At 36.6% G+C, this 11,706-nt stretch overlaps 1 protein-coding gene across 1 annotated transcript in view; it reads left to right on the top strand.

The window, feature by feature from the left end:
- The window catches only part of LOC102866818 (otogelin-like protein-like), a 209,393-nt gene that overhangs the window by 136,592 nt on the left and 61,095 nt on the right, over positions 1-11,706 (top strand). The window contains 5 exon segments of the mRNA XM_006882584.1: positions 326-493; positions 2,655-2,933; positions 3,727-3,844; positions 8,839-8,918; positions 9,235-9,300. Coding sequence (XP_006882646.1) covers positions 326-493; positions 2,655-2,933; positions 3,727-3,844; positions 8,839-8,918; positions 9,235-9,300 — 711 coding nt within the window.

Below are 11,706 nucleotides of genomic sequence, written 5' to 3'. Positions count from 1 at the left end.
TTTTAAGACAACAATTTAAAAAGTTTTCATCAGAATAGATTAGATTCTTAGAATATTAGAGCTGGAATGTATTCTAGGCAAAGTTCTTTATATAGTGAAAAACTTTGAAGTATAGAAAGTTTATGTCAACCATAGAAATATCTATCACTGGAATTTTAGACACATCCCAAATCTTCTTGTTTTAAAAAAAAATAGAGCAGTTATTCTATCAGTTATATATTTTTAAAGGTCTCCTTTTTATTATTTTGAATTATTAAAATCTATTGTATTAAAATTAAGAAGAATCTTACTTAAACTTTTAATTTTTTAATTTGCTCGGAACTAGGACTTGGAGAAGGACCATATATGCTGGCAAGTTATGGACACAGTGGCCTTATTCTGGGGGCCAATATGAGCAACAGAAACATTTTCTCTTTTCCAAGAAATGGAATTCATGACAACTTATTTTTCAATTTTATGATCACACCAGGTCTTTTCAAAGAGAAGGCATCATGTAAGTATTCTCTTCATTTTAAAAATTATAATTTAGTTTCCCAATTAAATTTTTTATGTATTCAATATAAATTGATTTTCTATTATGGTCCACTGGCAAGAAGCTGCACTACAATTGTGAAGGCACGTGTGGTTCAAGGCCACCAGTTGCTCTGTGGGGGAAGGGTGAACAAACTCCTCCCATGAGATTAACTGCCTCTGAAAACCTGCTGGAGCATCAACTATTGATCTTTTATGACTCGATGGCACACCACAACTACAACATTGACAAATAATAGCTTTGGGCAAATAATTTTCCATGCAACAAGATCACTTGTAAGAGTATTTGCTCATTTTTAACCCGGTGGTTTTGAAATGTAGTTGCATACATGAATTCCTTCAGTCTTTTCTATCAATTTACCTGTTAGTTGACTTCGTTAGGTAGCTCCGGTGGTTTAGTGTGGACGGTTTTATGGATCCCAACTATGATTTAGTTCAGGTCAGCTATTCATTTCACTCTGAGTCATATCAACAACACCTAACAATAACAACTATGATTTGAAGCTGACTCTATGGCACCCAACAACAACAGCAACAGTGAATTACTAGTATGGATAGAAATCAAGATGAAAATAATTTAAAATTATGTCTCATCTATGGGGTTTCTATCAGGCAGCTCTGGTCACTTAGTGGTTAAGGAGTTGCACTGCCAACCCAAAGGCAGAGGGCTTAAATCTACCAGATTCTCTGAGGGGAATAAAATGGACAGTCATTTCTGGTGCGATTTATAGCCTATGAAAACATGCTGCAGAGTCTGTTATGTGTCAATTCAGACTTGATAGAAATGAGTCGAGTTGAAATTTTGTTAATTTGAAAACACTACTGAATGTACCCTGGACTGCCAGAAAAACAAACAGATTCATCTTGGAGAGGATTAAACCAAGCTACTCCTTGGAGGCAAGGATTCTGGGGCTTCGTCTGACATACTTTGGACATGTTGTCAGGAGGGACGGGTCCTTGGAGAGGGACATCATGCTTGGGAGGGTGGAGGGACAGCACAGGAGGGGAAGGCCCTCTATGAGATGGATTGATTCGGTGACTGGGGTAATCGGGATGGGTGTGTCAGAGGCGGTGCGGTTGGCGCAGGATAGAGCAGGGTTTAGGGCTGTTGTGCATAGGGTCGCTATGAGTCGGAAACGACTCGACGGCACATAACAACAACAACAACAAAGACTTTTCATCTAAACAAAAAGACAGTCTGTTGTTTTCTATATCATCCAGTCAGAACCGACCCATACCTAACCTTCCAGTGGATTTTAAGAGGCAATTAATTGCCCAGAAGGAGATTTTCCATCCTTTTCCTGCAGAACAGCTGGTGGATTAGAACTGCAGGCCTTTGGGATTGCAGTGCAGCTTTTTACCACTAGGCCACATGTGTCCCATAGACAGACTACAATGTAAAAAACAAACAAACAAACAAACAAACAAACACACACTCATCAAAGAGAAACTCATTCCTTAGAGTAAGTACCTATATAAGATCAACAATGCAACACTTGCCCAAGGATAAGACACAAACCATAGGAAGAGACAGGGTTGAAGGATTAATGGAAATAGAATCTGAATGAGAAAGGAAGAGTGCACTTACAATGGGACATTATAGTTAATGTAATAAACAAAATGTATGTGAATGGCTGAATGGGAAAACGATTTGCTTTGTAAACTTTGACGCAAATCATTGCTAAAAAAGGAAAATGTAAAACCTCACAAATACAAATGTATGTTCAAGTGTGTAAAAATGTATATTCAGTGACGTGTACATTTTAGGATGGTAAGTTGATATTTCTTTTTTTTTATCCATTAAAATATGAGGGCGTATTTTAATAAGTAAAACTCCCTAAAGACTGTCATTTAGTCAGGTTATAGGGAAAGCAAGCGAGACTACCATTGCTATCCATACATTGAAACACTACTTTTTCTCTTAAGGTTTTCACAATTTATTTCAGATTTTTTGCTATTGGCATTAATTACTGAATGGTAGTGGTTTGGACACTTGTTTGCTTGTTGAGGGGGCATGTTTGGTGATTCTGAGGCACAGTTTTGCTGACTGCATGGAGTGTCTCTGATCTGAATTCCCTGGAGAATCTAGGGAGCTGTCAAGCACATTGCTTTATGTTTTTCAGCATTGCCGGTGGTTTCCTTGGAGTCTGCTGAAAGGCCAAACTACTTTCTCTATGTCCATAACAATGACACTCTTAGTCTGAAACTGTGGCAGGCGAACTCAGCCTTTCATAAGAAAGCCACATTCTTCCACCATCAAGGCCTCTGGATTCCTGGTTACAGCACATTTGAATTATACAGCAAGAAAGGATTTTTCATCATATTCACAGCTTCTGGTGTCAAAGCAGCAAAATATGATGATTCTGAAGAATTTAGACAATCAAGTAGCTTCAGCATAGAAGGTATGCTTCCAAATACTTCTAAAAAATCAGAATAAGTAAATAATTTACACACTGACAGAATATTTTAGCAAGTTTTGGTGTTTAAATCCATTGTTTTAAAAATTAAAAAACTATTTTAGTAATATTAAAACTAAAGAAAAATCCCCCCTCAAACTCATATCCCTTAAGTTGGTACTGACTCATAGCTGGCCCTCCAATAGGTTTTCAGGGGCTATAGATTGCAGAAGAGAAAATTGCTTGCCTTTCTTCCATGGGGCCACTGGGCAATTAGCATCACCTGCCTTTGAGTTGGCAGCATAACTTTTTACCCGCCAGCACACCTGCATGAATAAGGCCATTTTATTATGACAGTATTTCATGAGCAGCTACAGAGTCCTGAAGCTCTGGCGGTTAGGAGCTGTGCTTCTAACCTAATGGCTTTGTCTCTCTCTAGCAGCTCAAATCCACCAGTGGCTCCATATGAAGAAAATGGACAGTCTAATCCTGTGCAATTTATAGCCTCGGAAATTCTCTGGAGGATCAGTTACGAGTTGGTTCTGACTTAAAAAGAATGACTTGAGATTAAGTCACATTCTTATCAGACATATTCTATCAGTAGTTCTCAATAGGAAGTATGCAAGAGTCCAGGAAGATCTTTTTAAATGCATACTGCCAGTCTTTCCTCTGTAGGCCCATTGCTACAGAGTTGAACATAAACACAAAGAGGATCAAGCCATAGAAGTTTCATATTATAAATCATGATATTTCAAGATGTACATTATCACTGTATGCAATCTAAGCTTTTCTTTTTTAGAAATTCAGGCAGCGGTTCCTTACAGGAGGATGTGTGAATGGAGATATGAACCTTGTGCCACTCCTTGTTTCAAAACATGTAGTGATCCTGAAGCGTTAGCATGTAAATTTCTTCCACCGTAAGTGATGTTTACTTACTGTCATACAGCAAAACCATTATTAGCAGGTTGTGTTTTTCTAAAATACTATTTTTCAGTGATTTTTAAAAAATGAATTAAAACCATCAACCTCAAGAGAATGCTTCATAAACTATCTACTTATTCATTAATTTATTTAGTTCAGAAAGATTTATTGAGGGCTACTATGTGCCAGGTATTCTTATAGTTTCTTTTCTGCAGTTCCTCTTGAATCAACTCCAATTCGTGATGACCTTGAGGATATCAGGTTAGAACTGTGTGCCATCAGGTTCTCAATGCCTGCTTTTCTTTTTTTCTTTAAATTTATTATTAATTTCAATGAAAATTTACAGAGCCTTTGGATTTCCATTCATTCATTGCTGCACTTTTCTCCCCTCCCACCCCTCCCCCCCCCAGTACACTACCCTCTTGGAAAAAAAAAGTAAAAGAAAAGTTCTTTCATTGTTTTATAAACCCTCCTCCAGGTCCACTTCACTATTCAGCCTTCGCTCTGGACTCCTGTCATGGCAAAAATACCTAATTACATATCCCTTTTAAACAGTTTTCTCCCTCATCTGTTTCAGTGCAGTATAAATTATTAACCCATCTTTCTCAGTCTTCCCACCTACCATGATGTCAGTCCTGTTTTACAACAGTAGCACAATGCAGTATTTGTCCTTTTGTAACTAAGATACTTCACTCAGCATAATGTCCTCCAGGGTCACCCATTTTGAATAATATTGCATTGGTTTCTTTTTCTTTAAATGCAGCATAGTATTCCATTGTGTGAATATACCACAGCTTCTCTATCCATTCTTTTGTTGATGGGCACTTAGGTTGTTTCCAACTCCTTGCTATTGTGAACAAAGCTGCAATAAACATTGGTGTGCATATATCTGCTTGGATGTCAGTTATGGTCTCTTTGGGGGGTATTCTCAGTAGTGGAATTACCGGGTCAAATGGTATCTCTATTTGCAACTTTCTGAGAAAGTGCCATACCACCTTCCATGGTGGTTGCTCCATTTTACACTCCCACCAACAGTTAATAAGGGTTCCAGTCTCTCCACAACCTCGCCAGTAATTGTTGCTTGCTGTTCTGTTAAATTTTGCTATTTTGACTGGGGTGAGATAATACCTCAGAGCTGTTTTAATTTGTATCTCTCTTAGAGCTAGGAATAATGTCTGCTTTTCAAGGAGTATGTTGGCCAGATGGCATAGGACCAAACCTGTTATATGTTGCCATGAGTAGAAATTGGTTTAAAAACATCAAACAATAAAATAGGAAGTTCTTGCTACATTTTGACAGAGAAGGAATATAGTCTGATTTATGCAATACAGCACAGACCCACTTAGGGTTTCCGAGGTGGAGCTCGGGCACAGGATCTATCTTCTACTTCTTCCACTGCTCCTGTGTCCAGGAGCCTGAAAAAGATTAAAAATATAAGCATCACAAACAGGGAACTCTGGTGGCATAGTGGTGAAGAATTGTGCTGCCAACCCAAAGGCTTATGGTTCAAATACACAGTCCATGGGAGAAAGATGGACAATTTCCTCTCATGCCATTTATTGCCTTTGAAAGCTCACTGGATGGTCAATTATGAGTTAATTCTGACTCCATGGTACACAACAGTGTTAAAAACAAAGCCTCTGAGTGGTACAAATTAATTAGTCTTCAGCTACTAGAGGTCCCTTGAAAAGCAGACCTGACTCTTTGTTTCAGAAAAGTCCACAGCATAGAAAACTCTCTAGACTAGTCTCACAATGCACATATTGTTATATGTAGAATCTAATCAAGAGTTAAGATCACCCTAACAACAAAAAGGGCTAAAAATAGAAACATCTAGAAAAAAATGAGTTTTTATGAGAAATCGTATCAGTCTGCATGCAATAAAGCTCATGTGTAAATTAAATTGTCCATACTACAGAATGCTCCTATTATGAGAACTATTTTGCTCCTGAGAGAACAGATTTATCAGTTAGAAGTTACATAGATCAGCAGTCACATAGCAAAATACTTAAGACCCTGTTATATGCTTCCCTGAAAGAAGACATTTTTTAAAGGAAATAAATCAAAGGCTTTGGGAAAATATTATAGGAGAGCTAACTCTGGCATTAACCTGTATTTAAAAGATTGCAAAATAGTTGAGTTGCAGAAAATGTATTATTAATTGAATAATAACTGATTATCCCCTACTGTCTCTATCAAGATAGAACCTTAATGGTTCTCTTTGCCTTCGATAAATTTTAGAGTGGAATGATATCATAAACTGGTTACTTTTTCATTTTATAAACAATTGAGCATGTAAGTTCATGTTTAGAAAAAAGTCTTTTTGAAGGAGGCATCCAAGAGCTGGCTGATTGTGTCTCCTGGTGAAGCAGAAATGAGCCTTTTTGGTTTTAGAGTTGCCAGTTTCCTTCCATGACTCAAGAGCCCTCTGGTGGTAATACTTACACCTTCTGTCAAGAGCTTTCATTTCCCTGATGAACAGTAAAGGCCTGAAACACTTTTGTGCCAAATTCTTTACAAACAAGGCAACTGGAAATGTTTTAAAATATTGTTATCACTGCTAGATAGGATACTTGAAACACTACAATGAAGCTATTTCATGATAATATTTGCATTTGTTCACGGTAATCTGTATGACTCTAATAATTAGATTATGGTATAAAAGAAGAAGTTAAATATGAAACAATTGATTTAATTTCACTACTATAAATAGTATTACTGGTTCTCTCTTATCTGTATCCATATTTTTCCCTAATTTTAATTCTTGTTTATGTAATTTTTTAATTCTTTTTATTTAATGTCATCCTGGAAGTTTTCTATGTTTTAATACCTGCTTATTTTTTCATTGTTAGTATTGTATTTGTTATCATTATTAGTTATTCTTATTATACTATTATATTAATTATATATTATGTTATTAGTTATCATATTATTATTCATCAAGTGAGTTGATCATAATTTACTTAGCCTAACTAAATAACGTTACCTTGTACAACAACAACAACAACAACATAGAGAGAGCTATATTGGCCTAGTGGATAGGAACTTATGCTACCAAGCCAAAGGTGGGTGATTTTAATCTGCAGCCCTCAGGTCTGGTTTTAATTGCTTTTGGTCAAACATTCTTCTAAGTGGTCTGTCCACTTTCTGTACAGAGGTAACTCGTGTTTGCTATGATGCTAAACACTGTGACACTGATGTGTCAAGTGTGATAATGATTACCCATGGAGGACAGTGTTTGGTGGAGCCCCCTGATTAAAACAATCTTGGAAGCAGGAGTGGCATCCACTTCCAAAATAGTTTTCCTCCAGAAACCCTATGAACTTGGAGAAACAATGAAAGTTATACAAGTGTTCAGGTCTTTTGTTCATTGGGTCGCTATGAGTCGTCTACGAATTAATGGCACTTGACAACAACAACAACAACAACAACAACAACAACATAAGGGAAGAATACCTGGTGGCACAATAATAAAGCACTTGTTTACTAACTGAAAAGTCAGAAATTCGAAACGATTAGATACCTTATGGGGGAAAGATGTAATAATTTGCTTCTGTAAAGATTCTATTGTGTATGTGAACTTGGTAGGCAGATGAGGGAGTTCTATTTTCCCATCCATTGGTTTTAGTTTGACATATGGATTTTGAACCAAACAAAACTGGGCATGAGCCCCAGTTGGACTTATTGTTGTCCTTAAATACCATAATAGTCTTTGTTACATGCCATCAAATTGACTATCTTGTTGAGGATCTTCCATTCTTCTGTCTTTTTGAGGATTTTCCAGTCTTTGGCTGGCCCTCTACCCTTCCAAAGACACACCACTGCTAGAAACATTTAAAAATATGTGAGATGAAGTAACATCAGCCTTGCCTCTAAGAAGCAGCCCGACTACACTTTTTCCAAGATACATTTGCTCTTTTGGCAGTCAACTGAGTACTCTTCTCTCACACCACAACTCAGAGGCATCAATTCTTTCGAGTCATGGTCTTTTGATTACATCCTATGCATACAAAAGTTGGGCAATGATAGACATCACAGCAGAAAAGTCAGTGACTAGAAGAAAAATTCATTCTTGTTTTCCTGGCTTTATTTCGTAAGAGGAAAGCATTCAGAATGGTTTCTCCTTTCTTTAGCTCACAATACTCAAGCCCATTGTCCACTGAACTTTAGCACTCTTGCATACAATGGAGGACTGTACATCCTTTCCAAGACAAGACTCTCTTGATCCTTGAGCATTGATTCCCTCAGGTTCACATGCAAACTTCTCTCAGACAATGGTACAAATTTGGACACACTTTTAATTGCATTTCAGAGCAGCATCTTCTGCATGCCCCCTTTTCTGTTTTCAATGAGCTCCAACCACATCCCTTCACCTTTTCTTCCATTTAGGTTATACTTGGATATATTTAGAGTGAATTTATACTTTTCTTTTCTTTTCTTTTTTTTTTTAATTTTTGTGTGCGTGTACTGTCAAATCACATCTGACTGGTACAGGAGGAGATTGCCCCTCCTTCGCCGGCAGAGCATCTGGTGGATTCGAACCGTATACTTTTTTGATATGCAAGGGAAAGCAATGAAGATCCTGTTTTTATTCCATAAACATTTTAAAGCAAGAATATGAAAAGAACCTGCCTGTCTACTTAGAAGTGGTGGAAGCAGTAGAAGAGCAGAGAAATGGAAAGAAGCAGTAGAATTAATAGAATTAAAATCACACTGTTTTCACTAATTTATAAAAATGAATTTAGAATACCGCAAGCATAGATTTTGATTGTTTCGTGTTGAAATAGGACTTAATCACTAATAATAAGCTTTTTTAATCAACTACTTGTGATTTCTTAAGATGAGGCTTGATGGAATGGTAGCAAGCAGAGGATCAAGACTTAGCAAGGGCATTTTATAAAATCAGTAAAAATGTATCTTATTTGCATGTGCTGATTGCAGACTTTTGTTTGAATTTTTTAAAATTTTCTTTCTTTTTTCTTAATCAAAGGGTTGAAGGATGCTTGCCCTACTGCCCAAAAAATATGATCCTGGATGAGGTCACCCTCAAATGTGTTTATCCAGGAGACTGTAAGTGTGAACCTCTTTTCATGTACTCTGAAAAGTTAAATACTTGGGCATTATTTCTCTTTGATAGCAAGTCTGAAGAGCATTTTTAGACATGCAGTAACTTTTAAAAGATTCCACTTCAATGTCTCTTTCATAATTATTTGTTTCTCATTCTCCAAATCCTTTAAATCTTGCATCTAATATTCTTACTGCTTTTTGATTCCAAGGTATTTCCCTTTAGTCTAAAGATCCCCCCTATAACTACTACATGGGCTTCATTTGAAGGAAAATAGATTAAGGATAAGAACTTCTTTCCTTTTTTCTTTCCCCCCCATAGGCATACCTCCTACAGAACCAACAGTAATGACACCAGGTAAGTCATCTGTATAGCCTATGTTTACAGGTATTGTCAAGTTTTAAGTTAGCCTTATGTAAGTAAGGTAAGTCTCAAGGCACTGAAAACAGCTGCTGTTAGCAGTGTTAACTCATTGACTAGAAAATCCAGGTCTTGATTTTGCTTTGTTGAGAAGCTCTTCACCACCTCAGCATGCCACATTTTCTGAAGGCTTCCACACAAGGTCAACCTTTTTATCTATTTGAATTTATAAATTCATACACATATGATTTTCTTCACATCTTAGGTCTAGAATTTCTCAGTCACTAAATATCTGTCTATACATATTGCTGTGATGCTATACAGTTTTCAGAGACATTTATAAGCTAAGACTGTATAGGAAGAAGCTCCTGATGGTCTATTTCTGAAAAAAGACTATATAAACCCTGTGGATTGCAGGTCCATAACATATTGAACCAGGGATTGTTTCTTTCCACTGTTTCTGGACTTACCATTTGTTGAGGCTCATTAATGGAAGCTACAACAATAAAGTCTGATATTTTCACAGCAACTGAGCTGCCTCTGAATGAGTTGCTGATGCAAATGAGCTTTTCTTGTAGAGTTTCCATTTCCATTCTTATGTTCTTTTCTGTCCTATGGCTGCAAGGAGGCTGCTCTGAGTGGACATCCTGTCTTTTCTCCTTTACTATGAAACTTGTCTCCAGGAAGGCATATACTAAATTTAATATATTTCATTCTATAGCATGACATTTAGATAAACTCAGAGATTTATTCTTTTGATTTATTTGAAAAGCTCTATGTAGGTATCAACCTGCAAGACATTGTTCTGGAACTAGATTTAGGGAGTAGGTGAGAGAAGAATGTGTCTGGTGAATACATTAGAGCTCTTTCCCTACAACAGCTACTAATCCATAGACTATTTTGATATTACAATCAGAGGAAATACAAACATGCTTTAAGAGAAATATTGCACATACTTTAGAGATAGAATCCTAGAAGGGTCAGAGAAAGTGTGAGTTGAGTAGGCTAAGAAATTAGGAAATATGTTCCACTTAGAAGGTAAAGCATATGCAAAGGCTGAAAAGTGAATTGTTGTGTTCGGTGCTGTTGAGTCAACTCTGGGTCTTAGTTACCTATGAACAACAGGGAATTCTAGTGGCTCAGAGGTAAGAAGATGTGATGCCAACCCAAAGAATGTGGTTCAAATCCACCAGCAGGAGAAAGCTGGACGATTCCTCTCATGAGAACTCACTAGAGAGTCAGCCAGGAGTAGGTTAAGACTCAGCAACACAAAACAGCAACAGAAACAGATTTGAACCTTGACCTATACTGTACCATCTACACAATCTCTGCCATTCTCAAGCCCATCGTTGCAGTCATAGTATCAGTCCGTTTTGTTAAAGGTCTTCCTCATTTTCTCTGACCTTATACATTTCCACAGTATTATGTCTTTCCAACAGCTGGCCTAATTTGAAAACTTGTCCAAAGTCTGTGAGACCAAGATTAATCATCATCATCTCTAAGGAGAACCCTAGCTTCACTTTTTCCAAAACAGATTTGTTTGCCCATGGTATATTCTGTGTTCTTCACCAACACCAAAATTCAAAAGTATTAATTATTTGATCTTTATTCACTGTCAAACTTTTTCATCAGACTAAACAAATGAAAACACCATTGCTTGATATAAGCAACTGTAGTCTTAAAGTTTACAACCTTGTTTCTTAGCATTTTAAAAATTCTATGAACCACAGATCATTTCTTGACTGCTATGATCATGGGTATTTATTGTGGACCAAAGTAAAATGAAATAATGGACAACTTCAATTTCCCCCCTGGCTATAACGATGTTGCCTATTGGACCAGTTGTGAAGATTTTCATTCTCATGAGGCAGAAGTAAAATCTATATTAAAAATTGTAGTCTTTGATCCTCTACAGTAAATGCTTCAAGTCTTTTTCACTTTCTGAAATCAAGGTTGTATCATCTTCAAAATGCATGTTGCTGAGTCTTTCTCCAGTCCTGATATCACATTATTCTTCATGTAATTCAGCTTCTCAAATAATTTGCTCAGTATACATGTTGAATAGGTATGAAGAAAGAACCCAACCCTGTGGACCTCTTTCTTGATTTTAAGACAAACAATATGCTATTGTTTTGTTTGAATAACTGTTAAAATGTTAAAGAACATTAAAAAATTCCACTGATTAATAGTCACCAAAAAATACATTTATCCTAAAATCTAAAAACCCATGACTGTATTATGTCATTCAACTGTTTCTTATGCATCAGAAAATTAGACAATGAATATGGAAGCCCAAAGAAGAATTGATGACTTTGAATTGTGGTGTTGGTATAGAGTAATACATATCCCAATATTTGTTAAAAAAGCCAAACAAATCTGTCTTGGAGGAAGTATGCAACTCCTTAGAGACAAAGATGGTGAAATTTCGTCTTA

This window comes from Elephantulus edwardii, unplaced genomic scaffold (genome assembly GCF_000299155.1).
Source record: "Elephantulus edwardii isolate Elephantulus edwardi_28Jun2011 unplaced genomic scaffold, EleEdw1.0 scaffold00021, whole genome shotgun sequence".
Classification (NCBI taxonomy): Eukaryota; Metazoa; Chordata; class Mammalia; order Macroscelidea; family Macroscelididae; genus Elephantulus; species Elephantulus edwardii.
Note: the sequence above shows the minus strand (reverse complement) of the source record. Positions and strands in the feature narration are given on the sequence as shown.